The sequence below is a fragment of the Engystomops pustulosus genome, chromosome 7 (genome assembly GCF_040894005.1).
Source record: "Engystomops pustulosus chromosome 7, aEngPut4.maternal, whole genome shotgun sequence".
Classification (NCBI taxonomy): Eukaryota; Metazoa; Chordata; class Amphibia; order Anura; family Leptodactylidae; genus Engystomops; species Engystomops pustulosus.
In genome coordinates this window covers 172,871,110-172,887,182 of record NC_092417.1, presented here as the reverse complement: position 1 = coordinate 172,887,182, position 16,073 = coordinate 172,871,110, and the positions used below count along the sequence as shown (strand labels likewise).

At 52.0% G+C, this 16,073-nt stretch overlaps 1 protein-coding gene across 2 annotated transcripts in view; it reads right to left on the bottom strand.

Moving 5' to 3' along the window:
- The window catches only part of HSD17B12 (hydroxysteroid 17-beta dehydrogenase 12), a 47,970-nt gene that overhangs the window by 5,044 nt on the left and 26,853 nt on the right, over positions 1–16,073 (bottom strand). For both annotated transcript variants that reach the window (XM_072118996.1, XM_072118995.1), the window contains exons 4-7: positions 14,030–14,140; positions 10,526–10,590; positions 3,691–3,735; positions 273–307 (exon numbers count right to left, since the gene is read on the bottom strand). In XM_072118996.1, the coding sequence (XP_071975097.1) occupies positions 273–307; positions 3,691–3,735; positions 10,526–10,590; positions 14,030–14,140 (256 nt within the window). The remainder of the gene's footprint in view (positions 1–272; positions 308–3,690; positions 3,736–10,525; positions 10,591–14,029; positions 14,141–16,073) is intronic.

Here is a 16,073-nt window from a genome sequence, read left to right as displayed (position 1 = left end):
GGTTCCACCCACTCCCCATCGCTGTAATTCCCCCCTAAGAATAGAAAGCTGTTCAGACTGTACTGATGAGTCAGACCTCTCCAGCATGGAGGAGAGCTGAAGGATTCCACGATGCCGGTGACTCACCCTCCGTCCTCATGAGTCACCTCCGATCGCTCCATCCTCACCAACATGGAGGCCGAAGGCATTAGTCACCACCATGAGAAGGGTTCTCCCCTCTACATAATAATGAGGTCCTGTCTGGGCTGTGTGTATATAGCGGACTGACTCACCTCTCCAGCATCCCGGGCAACACCAAGCGTGTCATCTACAAGAGAGAACAGGACAGCCATGAGGAGGAAAAGCAAGGAACTGCTGCAAATAGTTTCACAAAATAACCCGTACAATAGCTACCCTCTCTTCTATAACTGAAGACTGGTAATACACGTAACACTGCACAGCACCGACCCATCACAGCCACAGAATTATACCAAAAGCTCTAAAGCACCCCCTAGTGGTGACTGCAGGAAGGAATAACTTATTACTCAGGATAAGTAATGTCATGTATGTACACAGTGACTGCACCAGCAGCAGAATAGTGAGTGCAGCTCTGGGGTATAATACAGGATGCATCTCAGGATCAGTACAGGATAAGTAATGTCATGTATGTACACAGTGACTGCACCAGCAGCAGAATAGTGAGTGCAGCTCTGGAGTATAATACAGGATGTAACTCAGGATCAGTACAGGATAAGTAATGTCATGTATGTACACAGTGACTGCACCAGCAGCAGAATAGTGAGTGCAGCTCTGGGGTATAATACAGGATGTAACTCAGGATCAGTACAGGATAAGTAATGTCATGTATGTACACAGTGACTGCACCAGCAGCAGAATAGTGAGTGCAGCTCTGGGGTATAATACAGGATGTAACTCAGGATCAGTACAGGATAAGTAATGTCATGTATGTACACAGTGACTGCACCAACAGCAGAATAGTGAGTGCAGCTCTGGAGTATAATACAGAACATGTGACTAGCACAGCGGTGGGGTATATACTCTGGGGCAGATCTGTAAGGATTGTTACTAGAACTTCCTTCGGTGCTGAGCCTATGATTCCCCCTGAACACCGCGTCAATATCAAGTATTTCCTTCTGTGAATATTGAAGGGAGGAAAAAAAAATAAAAAATAAAAAATAATCGGTAATTTTTTTTCCCCGAAAAGGGGGTGTAATGGCTGTAGAAGAGGAGCGTCAGCCTGGGATGGGCGCTGGAGCCAGACGTGGAGACGATGGGAGGGGATGGGGGAGATGCACTCTGTGTGGGTGGAAGTTGTGTGGGTGGGTGAGCGCTCGCTGCGTAGGCGTCTGTTTCAGACATTCCCCTGAACAACACCAACTAACAAGGATGTAATAGGGAGCGTGGGGATTAGGGAACCGTCTTCACCAGGCGGACGGATAACAAAAAGCACAAGAACAGGAAAAGGGAGGGGGATAAAAAAACTAAAATAAAAATAAGGATTAGAACAGTTTGGGCTGGAAAACCGATCTGATGGCAAAACAACAGGACGGGAGCAGATGGTCCCCAGGAAAAAAAAAAAAAAAAAAGAGGATTCAGATCCGCCGAGCGATCCGTCTGCTACTTCCAGGAGGTTTGGCGAGAATTCCGGCCCATATGGCAAGAAACACATCCCGAAAATACCCCTCCACTGGTAGAGTGTCAGCTCCCGGGGCTAGGACCTTGGCCTCCAGGGGGAAAGAGATGAGGAGTAATTCCCTGTCCCTGATCATGAAGATTTATACAACATACACCCCCATTAACCCCCCAGATTCCAAAGTCAATGGCAACCATGGCATCTAGATGGTTAACAATGTGAGGAGAATCAAGACCCCCATGGTCTGCCATCCAACCACTGGCCTCAGCAGTACACATCCCCCGACTACTACATCCAACCACTGGCCTCAGCAGTACACACCCCCGACTACTACATCCAACCACTGGCCTCAGCAGTACACATCACCTGACTACTGCATCCAACCACTGGCCTCAGCAGTACACATCACCTGACTACTACATCCAACCACTGGCCTCAGCAGTACACATCACCTGACTACTGCATCCAACCACTGGCCTCAGCAGTACACATCACCTGACTACTGCATCCAACCACTGGCCTCAGCAGTACACATCACCTGACTACTGCATCCAACCACTGGCCTCAGCAGTACACATCACCTGACTACTGCATCCAACCACTGGCCTCAGCAGTACACAGCACCTGACTACTACATCCAACCACTGGCCTCAGCAGTACACATCCCCCGACTACTACATCCAACCACTGGCCTCAGCAGTACACATCACCCGACTACTACATCCAACCACTGGCCTCAGCAGTACACACCCCCATGGTCTGCCATCCAACCACTGGCCTCAGCAGTACACATCCCCCGACTACTACATCCAACCACTGGCCTCAGCAGTACACATCACCTGACTACTGCATCCAACCACTGGCCTCAGCAGTACACATCACCTGACTACTGCATCCAACCACTGGCCTCAGCAGTACACATCACCTGACTACTGCATCCAACCACTGGCCTCAGCAGTACACATCACCTGACTACTACATCCAACCACTGGCCTCAGCAGTACACATCACCTGACTACTACATCCAACCACTGGCCTCAGCAGTACACATCACCTGACTACTGCATCCAACCACTGGCCTCAGCAGTACACATCACCCGACTACTACATCCAACCACTGGCCTCAGCAGTACACATCACCTGACTACTACATCCAACCACTGGCCTCAGCAGTACACATCACCTGACTACTACATCCAACCACTGGCCTCAGCAGTACACATCACCTGACTACTACATCCAACCACAGGCCTGAGCAGTACACATCGCCCGACTACTACATCCAACCACTGGCCTCAGCAGTACACATCCCCCGACTACTACATCCAACCACTGGCCTCAGCAGTACACATCCCCCGACTACTACATCCAACCACTGGCCTCAGCAGTACACATCACCTGACTACTACATCCAACCACTGGCCTGAGCAGTACACACCCCCGACTACTACATCCAACCACTGGCCTCAGCAGTACACATCCCCCGACTACTACATCCAACCACTGGCCTCAGCAGTACACATCCCCCGACTACTACATCCAACCACTGGCCTGAGCAGTACACACCCCCGACTACTACATCCAACCACTGGCCTCAGCAGTACACATCCCCCGACTACTACATCCAACCACTGGCCTCAGCAGTACACATCACCTGACTAGTGCATCCAACCACTGGCCTCAGCAGTACACATCACCTGACTAGTGCATCCAACCACTGGCCTCAGCAGTACACATCACCCGACTACTACATCCAACCACTGGCCTCAGCAGTACACATCACCTGACTAGTGCATCCAACCACTGGCCTCAGCAGTACACATCACCTGACTAGTGCATCCAACCACTGGCCTCAGCAGTACACATCACCCGACTACTACATCCAACCACTGGCCTCAGCAGTACACATCACCTGACTAGTGCATGCTCTCTGCCTGCTGGGAGGACAGTGTGTGTATATAAGAATATAATGTAGGGGCCGTTTAGTCTGGTCCAGGCATCTGTGTACGGACCTCCCCGAGCAAAGCGGATAAAATGTTAGAAAGAAACCTTCTCACCTTGCAGACAGACGTGATGTTTATATCGATCAGCTTGTCCAGAGTCTGAGAAAAGGAAAAGTAAAGGTAAGTACACGTACCTACATGTAACACTCCTACACACTGCATCCGCCTGATATATGTAAAGTATTTCATACAATGCACATTGTTCAGATGTATATTCCAGGATTGAACTGGGGGCGTGTCCTCACACCGCTGTGCTCTGTGCTCTCTGCATGTAACCCACCTGCCCTGACACCGCCCTGCCTATGGCTGTGCATGTAACCCACCCGCCCCGACCCCGGACAGTCTATTACTGTGCATGTAACCCACCTGCCCCGACCTCGGCCTGTCTATTACTGTGCATGTAACCCACCTGCCCTGACCCCGGCCTGTCTATGGCTGTGCATGTAACCCACCTGCCCTGACCCCGGCCTGTCTATGGCTGTGCATGTAACCCACCTGCCCTGACCCCGGCCTGTCTATTACTGTGCATGTAACCCACCTGCCCTGACCCCGGCCTGTCTATTACTGTGCATGTAACCCACCTGCCCTGACCCCGGCCTGTCTATTACTGTGCATGTAACCCACCTGCCCGGACCCCGGCCTGTCTATTACTGTGCATGTAACCCACCTGCCCCGACCTCGGCCTGTCTATTACTGTGCATGTAACCCCCCTGCCCCGACCTCGGCCTGTCTATTACTGTGCATGTAACCCCCCTGCCCCGACCTCGGCCTGTCTATTACTGTGCATGTAACCCACCTGCCCTGACACCGCCCTGCCTATGGCTGTGCATGTAACCCACCTGCCCTGACCCCGACCTGTCTATGGCTGTGCATGTAACCCACCCACGCCGACCCCGGACAGTCTATTACTGTGCATGTAACCCCCCTACCCGGACCCCGGCCTGCCAATGGCTGTGCATGTAACCCACCTGCCTGGACCCCGGCCTGCCAATGGCTGTTCATGTAACCCCCCTGCCCGGACCCCGGCCTGCCAATGGCTGTGCATGTAGCTCACCTGCCCTGACCCCGACCTGTCTATTACTGTGCATGTAACCCACCTGCCTGGACCCCGGCCTGCCAATGGCTGTGCATGTAACCCACCTGCCCTGATCCCGGCCTGCCAATGACTGTGCATGTAGCTCACCTTCCCTGACACCGCCCTGCCTATGGCTGTGCATGTAACCCCCCTGCCCGGACCCCGGCCTGCCAATGGCTGTGCATGTAACCCCCCTGCCCTGACCCCGACCTGTCTATGTCTGTGCATGTAACCCACCTGCCTGGACCCCGGCCTGCCTATGTCTGTGCATGTAACCCCCCTACCCGGACCCCGGCCTGCCAATGGCTGTGCATGTAACCCCCCTGCCCTGACCCCGACCTGTCTATGTCTGTGCATGTAACCCCCCTGCCCTGACCCCGACCTGCCTATGTCTGTGCATGTAACCCCCCTGCCCTGACCCCGACCTGTCTATGGCTGTGCATGTAACCCCCCTGCCCGGACCCCGGCCTGCCAATGGCTGTGCATGTAACCCCCCTGCCCTGACCCCGACCTGTCTATGTCTGTGCATGTAACCCCCCTGCCCTGACCCCGACCTGTCTATTACTGTGCATGTAACCCCCCTACCCGGACCCCGGCCTGCCAATGGCTGTGCATGTAACCCACCTGCCTGGACCCCGGCCTGCCAATGGCTGTGCATGTAACCCCCCTGCCTGGACCCCGGCCTGCCAATGGCTGTGCATGTAGCTCACCTGCCCTGACCCCGACCTGTCTATTACTGTGCATGTAACCCACCTGCCCTGACCCCGACCTGCCTATGTCTGTGCATGTAACCCCCCTGCCCTGACCCCGACCTGTCTATGGCTGTGCATGTAACCCCCCTGCCCGGACCCTGGCCTGCCAATGGCTGTGCATGTAACCCACCTGCCTGGACCCCGGCCTGCCAATGGCTGTGCATGTAACCCCCCTGCCCTGACCCCGACCTGTCTATGTCTGTGCATGTAACCCCCCTGCCCTGACCCCGACCTGTCTATGGCTGTGCATGTAACCCCCCTGCCCGGACCCTGGCCTGCCAATGGCTGTGCATGTAACCCACCTGCCTGGACCCCGGCCTGCCAATGGCTGTGCATGTAACCCCCCAGCCCTGACCCCGACCTGTCTATGTCTGTGCATGTAACCCACCTGACCTGACCCCGACCTGCCTATGTCTGTGCATGTAACCCCCCTGCCCTGACCCCGACCTGTCTATGGCTGTGCATGTAACCCCCCTGCCCGGACCCTGGCCTGCCAATGGCTGTGCATGTAACCCCCCTGCCCTGACCTGTCTATGTCTGTGCATGTAACCCCCCTGCCCGGACCCTGACCTGTCTATGGCTGTGCATGTAACCCCCCTGCCCGGACCCTGACCTGTCTATGGCTGTGCATGTAACCCCCCTGCCCTGCCCCTGACCTGTCTATGTCTGTGCATGTAACCCCCCTGCCCTGACCTGTCTATGTCTGTGCATGTAACCCCCCTGCCCTGACCCCGACCTGTCTATGGCTGTGCATGTAACCCCCCTGCCCTGACCTGTCTATGTCTGTGCATGTAACCCCCCTGCCCGGACCCCGGCCTGCCTTTGGCTGTGCATGTAACCCCCCTGTCCGGACCCCGGCCTGCCATCCCACTACAATCTCCTTGTGTAACTTGAGTGCAGAAACGGAGATGCGATTTTCGTTTCCCATTAAAATCAATGAATACCAAACTTCACCTAAAATTATAGCAACAGTTAATATAAGAGATTTTGTGATATATCAGATATCAGAAAGATGCCTCTTCCTTCTTCACCTCGCTCACGTCGCTGATGAATACATCTTATGGAAGCAAGACAGACTGCGTTATCACAGATACATAATCATACAAAGGCTGCTGCAGCTTATGGTAGGTTTTCTATCTCACCCATGTGCTTCAGTACAGGTCAGCACTTATCAGCAGGGTCATATAGGACATTACAGAGATCACCGGGTTATGCTCCACTAGTTTCTGTGTGCACTATATAGGAGGCATAGCCAGTCTCCAGCCATCGGCTATAAAGACTAGTCATATTATGTGCCAGTGATCAATGTAATATATATATATTCCCTCATGGCGTCTCCCACTTTTCTTTCTTTTCACTGTCCATCATCGCTAACAGGCACAGGGTGAGGGGACACTTACTCACAGACCCAGACACTGGGACTTCTTCTTAGATTTGTTATCCATGGTCTCTTACTTCTAAAATTATACTAATAAGCCTGAAGTGCTATGTGGGTATTACCAGAGCCCCTCTGTGCTTCAGATTAACACATTAAGACATTATAAATATCACAGTAACGCAATAAACAAAACAAAAACCAAATGCTGCATTCAGAGCAGACAATACCGTATATACTTGAGTATAAGCCGACCCAAGTATAAGCCGAGACTCCTAATTTTACCACCGAAAACTGGGAAAACCTATTGACTCGAGTATAAGCCGAGGGTGTAGTATACAGCCAGCCAGCCCCCACGTAGTATACAGCCAGCCAGCCCCCTTGCAGTATACAGCCAGCCAGCCTCCTTGCAGTATACAGCCAGCCCCCTTGCAGTATACAGCCTGCCCCCTTGCAGTACACAGCCTGCCCCCTTGCAGTACACAGCCTGCCCCCTTGCAGTACACAGCCTGCCCCCTTGCAGTACACAGCCTGCCCCCTTGCAGTACACAGCCTGCCCCCTTGCAGTACACAGCCTGCCCCCTTGCAGTACACAGCCTGCCCCCTTGCAGTACACAGCCTGCCCCCTTGCAGTACACAGCCTGCCCCCTTGCAGTACACAGCCTGCCCCCTTGCAGTACACAGCCTGCCCCCTTGCAGTACACAGCCTGCCCCCTTGCAGTACACAGCCTGCCCCCTTGCAGTACACAGCCTGCCCCCTTGCAGTACACAGCCTGCCCCCTTGCAGTACACAGCCTGCCCCCTTGCAGTACACAGCCTGCCCCCTTGCAGTACACAGCCTGCCCCCTTGCAGTACACAGCCTGCCCCCTTGCAGTACACAGCCTGCCCCCTTGCAGTACACAGCCTGCCCCCTTGCAGTACACAGCCTGCCCCCTTGCAGTACACAGCCTGCCCCCATCAGTACACAGCCTGCCCCCATCAGTACACAGCCTGCCCCCATCAGTACACAGTCTGCCCCCATCAGTACACAGTCTGCCCCCATCAGTACACAGTCTGCCCCCATCAGTACACAGTCTGCCCCCATCAGTACACAGTCTGCCCCCATCAGTACACAGTCCGCCCCCATCAGTACACAGTCCGCCCCCATCAGTACACAGTCCGCCCCCATCAGTACACAGTCCGCCCCCATCAGTACACAGTCCGCCCCCATCAGTACACAGTCCGCCCCCATCAGTACACAGTCCGCCCCCATCAGTACACAGTCCGCCCCCATCAGTATACAGTCCGCCCCCATCAGTATACAGTCCGCCCTGAGTAGTATACAGTCCGCCCTCAGTAGTATACAGTCCGCCCTCAGTAGTATACAGTCCGCCCTCAGTAGTATACAGTCCGCCCTCAGTAGTATACAGTCCGCCCTCAGTAGTATACAGTCCGCCCTCAGTAGTATACAGTCCGCCCTCAGTAGTATACAGTCCGCCCTCAGTAGTATACAGTCCGCCCTCAGTAGTATACAGTCCGCCCTCAGTAGTATACAGTCTGCCCCAATAGTAGTATACAGTCTGCCCCAATAGTAGTATACAGTCTGCCCCAATAGTAGTATACAGTCTGCCCTCAGTAGTATACAGTCTGCCCTCAGTAGTATACAACAGCCCCTATTAGTATACAGATAAAGAAATAAACTTAATACTCACCCTCCCTTGTCCCGATGTTCGTCACGGCTCCCGGCGGCTTCCTATCCCCATCGCGGCTCCCGGCAGCTTCTTCACTCTTCTATCTTCTCTGGCCGGGAGATCGCACCGGCCGTCGCACACTGTGATGCATCGCTGACGCCGCTGATGACATCATCCGCGGCGACAGCGCGGCATCACAGTGTGCGACGGCCGGCAGATCGCATGGACGCGACTCTGCCGGCTAGAGAAGATAGAAGACAGAAGACAGAAGAGAAGACACGGGGAGCAGCCGGGAGCCGCGACAGGGATCGGGAGCCGCAACGAACATCGGGGACACCGAAGGGTGAGTATTAATTTTTTTTTATCATTGACTCGTGTATAAGCCGAGGTGAGGTTTTTCAGCACATTTTTTGTGCTGAAAAACTCGGCTTATACACGAGTATATACGGTAATAGCGGAGACCCCAAAGCATATAATACTGGGGAGCAGACAACGATAATACTGGCGACCCCGGGAGCAGCCAAGTCACACTGGAGAGCCCGGGAGCAGCCAAGTCACACTGGAGAGCCCGGGAGCAGCCAAGTCACACTGGAGACCCCGGGAGCAGACAAGTAACACTAGAGCCCCCGGGAGCAGACAAGTAACACTGGAGAGCCCGGGAGCAGCCAAGTAACACTGGAGAGCCCGGGAGCAGACAAGTAACACGAGAGCCCCCGGGAGCAGACAAGTAACACGAGAGCCCCCGGGAGCAGACAAGTAACACTGGAGAGCCCGGGAGCAGCCAAGTAACACTGGAGCCCCCGGGAGCAGACAAGTAACACTGGAGCCCCCGGGAGCAGACAAGTCACACTGGAGACCCCGGGAGCAGACATATAATACTGGAGACCCCCAGAGCAGACATATAATACTGGAGACCCCCAGAGCAGACATATAATACTGGAGACCCCCAGAGCAGACATATAATACTGGAGACCCCCAGAGCAGACATATAATACTGGAGACCCCCAGAGCAGACATATAATACTGGAGACCCCCAGAGCAGACATATAATACTGGAGACCCCCAGAGCAGACATATAATACTGGAGACCCCCAGAGCAGACATATAATACTGGAGACCCCCAGAGCAGACATATAATACTGGAGACCCCCAGAGCAGACATATAATACTGGAGACCCCCAAAGCAGACATATAATACTGGAGACCCCCAGAGCAGACATATAATACTGGAGACACCAGAGCAGACAAATAATACTGGAGACACCAGAGCAGACAAATAATACTGGAGACACCAGAGCAGACAAATAATACTGGAGACACCAGAGCAGACAAATAATACTGGAGACACCAGAGCAGACAGACATATAATACTGGAGACACCAGAGCAGACGTATAATACTGGAGACACCAGAGGAGACAAAAATAAATAAATAAATAAATCCTCCCCTTTCCTGTTTCCTCTTCTCCTCCCTGCACCACACTGCAGCTTCTTCTCCCTTCCACATGGCGCTCTGCTCTGTGTCCCATATTGGCAGCATCAGGACCCGGGGCAGAGCTGCTCAGAAACATGAGAGGACCCTTACCCTGACACATACAACCAGCATCAGGACACAGAGGAGTGGCAGGAGATAGGAGGCTTCCTGCATCAGTGATCTGCCATCAGTTGTGGTGCCTCTCATTAGACAGACTGCAACTCATGGCTTGACAGGCTGCTTGTGGCCTGGCAAAGATTGTGCACCCCTGTTCCCCCTGTTCAGTTGAGATGAATGTGGCTGCACTTTATGTACATGCTCAGCAGTGCTACAGATTAGAGGAATAAAACACTAGGAAGTAATGCTCACACTCATCTCAACATTGCTGGAGGGACCAGGAAAACAGGACCCTTGAGTCGGTGACCATTTTGGTGGATTAACAGTTGAAGTTAGGGAAATCGGAGAGTCGGAGGGAGAAGTTTGGCTTAACTCCACAGGCCTACTGCAATGGTCTTCTATTAAAGTTACTGCAGAAAGCACTCACCTTATCCAGGTCAGGAATATCGAGGAAATACTCGGGATATTCATAAGAAATTCCAACGTTGTTCACTGGAAAGAAAACACAATGGATTTAGGAGGAGATTGCTCGCTGGATCGGTAGGATGGGTCACTTTGAATTATTGGGGGGGGGGGGGGATCCATTAGTTGTTAGAATGTAGAGTGCTGCATGGCCCACAGAGCACTGGATCCCTAATATCTTTATCACACTAAATACTTGCAATCATTTTATCAGGTGGGGATTCCCCTTTAAGCTACTTTGGGTGGTTTTAACCAAGATGGTGACCTATCACCTTTCCTTAGCAGAGGTCAAATGTCGGAAACAGAGCGGCTCGTCCTCTCGGACCTTCAAAGGTCCTGAGGACAGAGGTGCTGTGAACACATCTGATAAGTAATATCACACTGCCAGGGCTAGAGTGCAAAGTCATCCAAGGTGCAGATTATATCAAGTGCATCCAAGGTCTCCGGACTTTCCCCCAACATCATCCGAGTAGAAACTAGCACATTGCATTTAATCTACTGATCTTGTGTTCTGTAAAGCAGCAATTCACTCCCTTATCCCCACTCAGGACACATGCATGCTCAGCCAAGCCTATTCAGGAAAAATGGATCCAGACCATGGATGTCGCCTCCTTCTGGTAGTGGAAAGTACAATCCAATATACTTAACAAATTATTGGTATGTACAATTCTAAGGTGTCCTGACACCTTTCTATCATAGCCCGCAGTGGTCAGGGGTCAGCATGGGCGCTCTGACCCCTCTGTGACTACACCCCCCATACACAGCGAGCTGCCATGTCCTGTGTGTCCTGACACCTTTCTATCATAGCCAGCAGTGGTCAGGGGTCAGCATGGGCGCTCTGACCCCTCTGTGACTACACCCCCCATACACAGCGAGCTGCCATGTCCTGTGTGTCCTGACACCTTTCTATCATAGCCAGCAGTGGTCAGGGGTCAGCATGGGCGCTCTGACCCCTCTGTGACTACATCCCCCATACACAGCGAGCTGCCATGTCCTGTGTGTCCTGACACCTTTCTATCATAGCCAGCAGTGGTCAGGGGTCAGCATGGGCGCTCTGACCTCTCTGTGACTACACCCCCCATACACAGCGAGCTGCCATGTCCTGTGTGTCCTGACACCTTTCTATCATAGCCAGCAGTGGTCAGGGGTCAGCATGGGCGCTCTGACCCCTCTGTGACTACACCTCCCATACACAGCGAGCTGCCATGTCCTGTGTGTCCTGACACCTTTCTATCATAGCCAGCAGTGGTCAGGGGTCAGCATGGACGCTCTGACCCCTCTGTGACTACACCCCCCATATACAGCGAGCTGCCATGTCCTGTGTATCCTGACACCTTTCTATCATAGCCAGCAGTGGTCAGGGGTCAGCATGGGCGCTCTGACCTCTCTGTGACTACACCCCCCATACACAGCGAGCTGCCATGTCCTGTGTGTCCTGACACCTTTCTATCATAGCCAGCAGTGGTCAGGGGTCAGCATGGGCGCTCTGACCTCTCTGTGACTACACCCCCCATACACAGCGAGCTGCCATGTCCTGTGTCCTGACACCTTTCTATCATAGCCAGCAGTGGTCAGGGGTCAGCATGGGCGCTCTGACCCCTCTGTGACTACATCCCCCATACACAGGGAGCTGCCATGTCCTGTGTGTCCTGACACCTTTCTATCATAGTCAGCAGTGGTCAGGGGTCAGCATGGGCGCTCTGACCCCTCTGTGACTACACCTCCCATACACAGCGAGCTGCCATGTCCTGTGTGTCCTGACACCTTTCTATCATAGCCAGCAGTGGTCAGGGGTCAGCATGGGGGCTCTGACCTCTCTGTGACTACACCCCCCATACACAGCGAGCTGCCATGTCCTGTGTGTCCTGACACCTTTCTATCATAGCCAGCAGTGGTCAGGGGTCAGCATGGACGCTCTGACCCCTCTGTGACTACACCCCCCATATACAGCGAGCTGCCATGTCCTGTGTATCCTGACACCTTTCTATCATAGCCAGCAGTGGTCAGGGGTCAGCATGGGCGCTCTGACCTCTCTGTGACTACACCCCCCATACACAGCGAGCTGCCATGTCCTGTGTGTCCTGACACCTTTCTATCATAGCCAGCAGTAGTCAGGGGTCAGCATAGTCACTCTGACCTCTCCGTGACTACATCCCCCATACACAGTGAGCTGCCATGTCCAGCAGTAGACCTAATAATTAATTTTTACGAGTCAATTTCAATAAGTGTACAACTATATCCCACCACTACATAATCAATGTCACCGACTTCAATCTCTTACTACTCTATATGGCAGTGGTGGTGAACCTATGGCACGGGTGCCAGAGGTGGCACTCAGAGCCCTTTCTGTGGGCACCCAGTCCTTCACCCCAACACAGAGTTTGTCAGCTAGGACTCAAGGTTTTCTCCTGTGATCCAATACAGCCCAGACCGTGCCATGCTAAGCGCTATTTTAAAGCAACACCCTTGGCTGCCAGGACTACAGGAGAAGCGAGAAGGTGTGGATAGAGATGGATTGTCATTGGAGCTCCTGCTCTGGGTCCCCCGATTCTCCCTCTTCAGGGGACCCCGGAGGGAAGCTACAATCCAAATTTCTCCATCATCTTTCTATTGTATTGGTGAATTCAGGAGGCCAATACGATTACAACCTGTGCTACAGCAAGAAGCAATAAGTTACTGCTTGAATTGTCATGTTGGCACTTTGCGACACATAAGTGGGTTTTGGTTGTAGCTTGGGCACTCTGTTTCCGAAGGGTTCGCCATCACTGCTATATGGTATTACACAGTGAGCCCCTGCCTATTGTGAGTGCACATGCACACTGTGGACACTAGATGGCGGCACACACCAAGGAGCCGGGGCGCCGTTTTTCCGCAGAATGAAAATAGTTTGTGCCAGATCATCTAAACTCACTGGATGGTTCCCCACCGCTGTCTGAATGAGAAGTGCATCAATGCAAAACCTACAGTAAACTACGGGCTACGGAGGTATACAGCTCCCTGACCACTCATCAATGGGATTTTAGGAATCATTATGTATATACTGATTGAATTAAGTTCTATGTAACCCCTACTTTCATCCGGCCTGCACCCCAAACTTTCTCAAAGGTACAGTAAAAGGTCCTAGTCCTCCAGGGTATAGAAAGAAAAATAGCTGAGTGGACCAACTACCTCTCCAGCATTAGGTCAAAGCAGTGGCTCTGTGGTTAGCACTACAGCCTTGCAGCGCTGGGGTCCTGGGTTCAAGACCCACCCAGGTCAACACCTGCAAAGAGTTTGTATGTTCTCTCCGTGTTTGCGTGGGTTTCCTCCGGTTCCCTCCCACTCCCCAAAACATACTGGTAGGTGATTAGATTGTGAGCCCCACTGAAGACAGGGACCGATTTAGCAAGCTCTGTGCAGCGCTGCGTGATATGTGTGCGCTATATAACAAATTATTATTATACTCACTTCCCTGCTTTTAGTCACTTACCCAAAACCCCAATCTCCAGTCCCTTCAGTCCAGCTTCTATGCGGTCGTAGATCTCCGCAGGTTTCCCAAAATCAGCTGCAATCACCTTGGTTTCCACTTTAAATTTCTCTCCTGGAAAAAAATATAAAATTCGGATATCATTATGGGATGCAGGAGGCAGCAGAGAGGGTATAAGGAACAAATGAGGGTGTGCCAATTCTTGTTAGATTTCTATAGAGTTATGTATCTGCGGGTAAGGGTAGGTTTGCCCGGTCGGGATCTGATAAGGACTGAGGTGCAGATCCATCTTGATCCATTCACTCAGACAACTTGGCGACCCTAACATGCAATGATGACCTATACCCAGCTTATACCCAAAACTTAGTGCCCGACCCCAACATTCTGGGCCTTGCTATGGCATACGTGTTATCCAGCTGTTAAAGGAACCCGTCACCAGAATTTACCCTATTAAACTACCACCAACTCCGGCAGGGGATGAAATGTCCTTTCTAAAGTTCCCTCTTATGTGAAATCTCCACCAAAGAAAAGTGACAATGAAAATCCTAATATTTTGCCTTAGAAGAGTCAAGTTTAGTGATTAAAACAAGAGGGTCACTTAAAACGCCCACATCTTCAGCTCTGTAGCACCTGGAAACATTTTTGGTGTCATTTTAAAAAGATAAGAATCTCATCTTTCAGATCAAAATTCTAACTAGGTCTTTAACTACCCGTTTCTGTAGCACCTAGAAACTTTTAGCGTCATATTAAAAGATAAGAATTTTACCATATTATTATTATTTCTTGATAACTCCGGGCTTGTTCTCCTGTGAGCTACAGAACTTGAGATGCAGACAGTTAAAAGAAATCATTGTGATGTGAAAGAGGAGATTCTTATCTTTAATATGACAATAGCAGCATGTCTCTAGATGCAATGGAACAGGAGAAGGGGCCATCTGGAGCGACTCTCCACCTACAGACTCATCTAAGGCAATAAGTGACTCATCTCTACTCATTTTCACATGACTTTGGAGGAGATTTTTTATAGGTAAACTAGTAAAATGTCACAAAAAAGAAAATTCTAGGAAGGACATTTCATCCCCTACCTCGGGGGGGGGGGGGGGGGGGGGTAGCAGTTTAATGGGGTAATAGTAGGTGACATTACCCGATTTACAAGCCCCATCAATGACTCCTTACAGTCCTTTTCATCCACACAATGGAACTGTACTGGTTATGGATTCCCGGTATAGGTGGGGGTCCCCTAAGCCGCCAAGAGCGGCACCAAAGACGTCAGACGGATACAGACTATGGAAAATACACGTCTGGATCTCCCGAATATCCCTTAGTCGTGTCTGGGATGGCAGAAGTGGATTAACAGCGACCTGCAATAGATGGCAGGGGGTAAGCGCCAATGAGGATGGAGGATCTCCCAGTGCAACATTGTATCGGAACCTTATGTTTCTTGTATATTCTAACAATACTGTATCTATAGGACCCCAGTAATCCAGCAGCATCCCCCAGGCCCCTGTATGGGGGTATACATAGGCATAACTTCTATACACAGCAGGGTGGGCTCCCTATGGGAAGTCCATCACACTCCACATTTCTGCCATTGGATGACGTATGAAGCGACGTCGTCCGGGTGCATCAGGTGAGAGGAGAACACCTACGTCTGAGGAGCAGAAGTGGCGCGATAGATCCCTCATTCATTACAGTCAGGACGCTATAACATGAATGGCACGCCAGCCCCGCCAGACAGATGGCCGCATGAATGGAGGAGAAAAGAGAGAAAATAAAATAATAATTAAAAGACCAAAAAAAAAAAAAAGGAGAGGAATATTTATATCTGGACGTGTCTGAGGATGAGGGCGACGTGAGGACAGGGTATGACTCACCGCTCACTGCTCATCGTGCCGCTCACACATCACACAGGTTTTCCTCTTTTGAAGAATAAGTAACGATTGTATAGAGAGTCTACAGGGGATCCGACAGCGCTGTGTCCCCCGAGAGACCCCGCAGCTCTGCACATGGGGGGAGCGGGGGGTAATCAAGGCCCCAAAAGACCCCC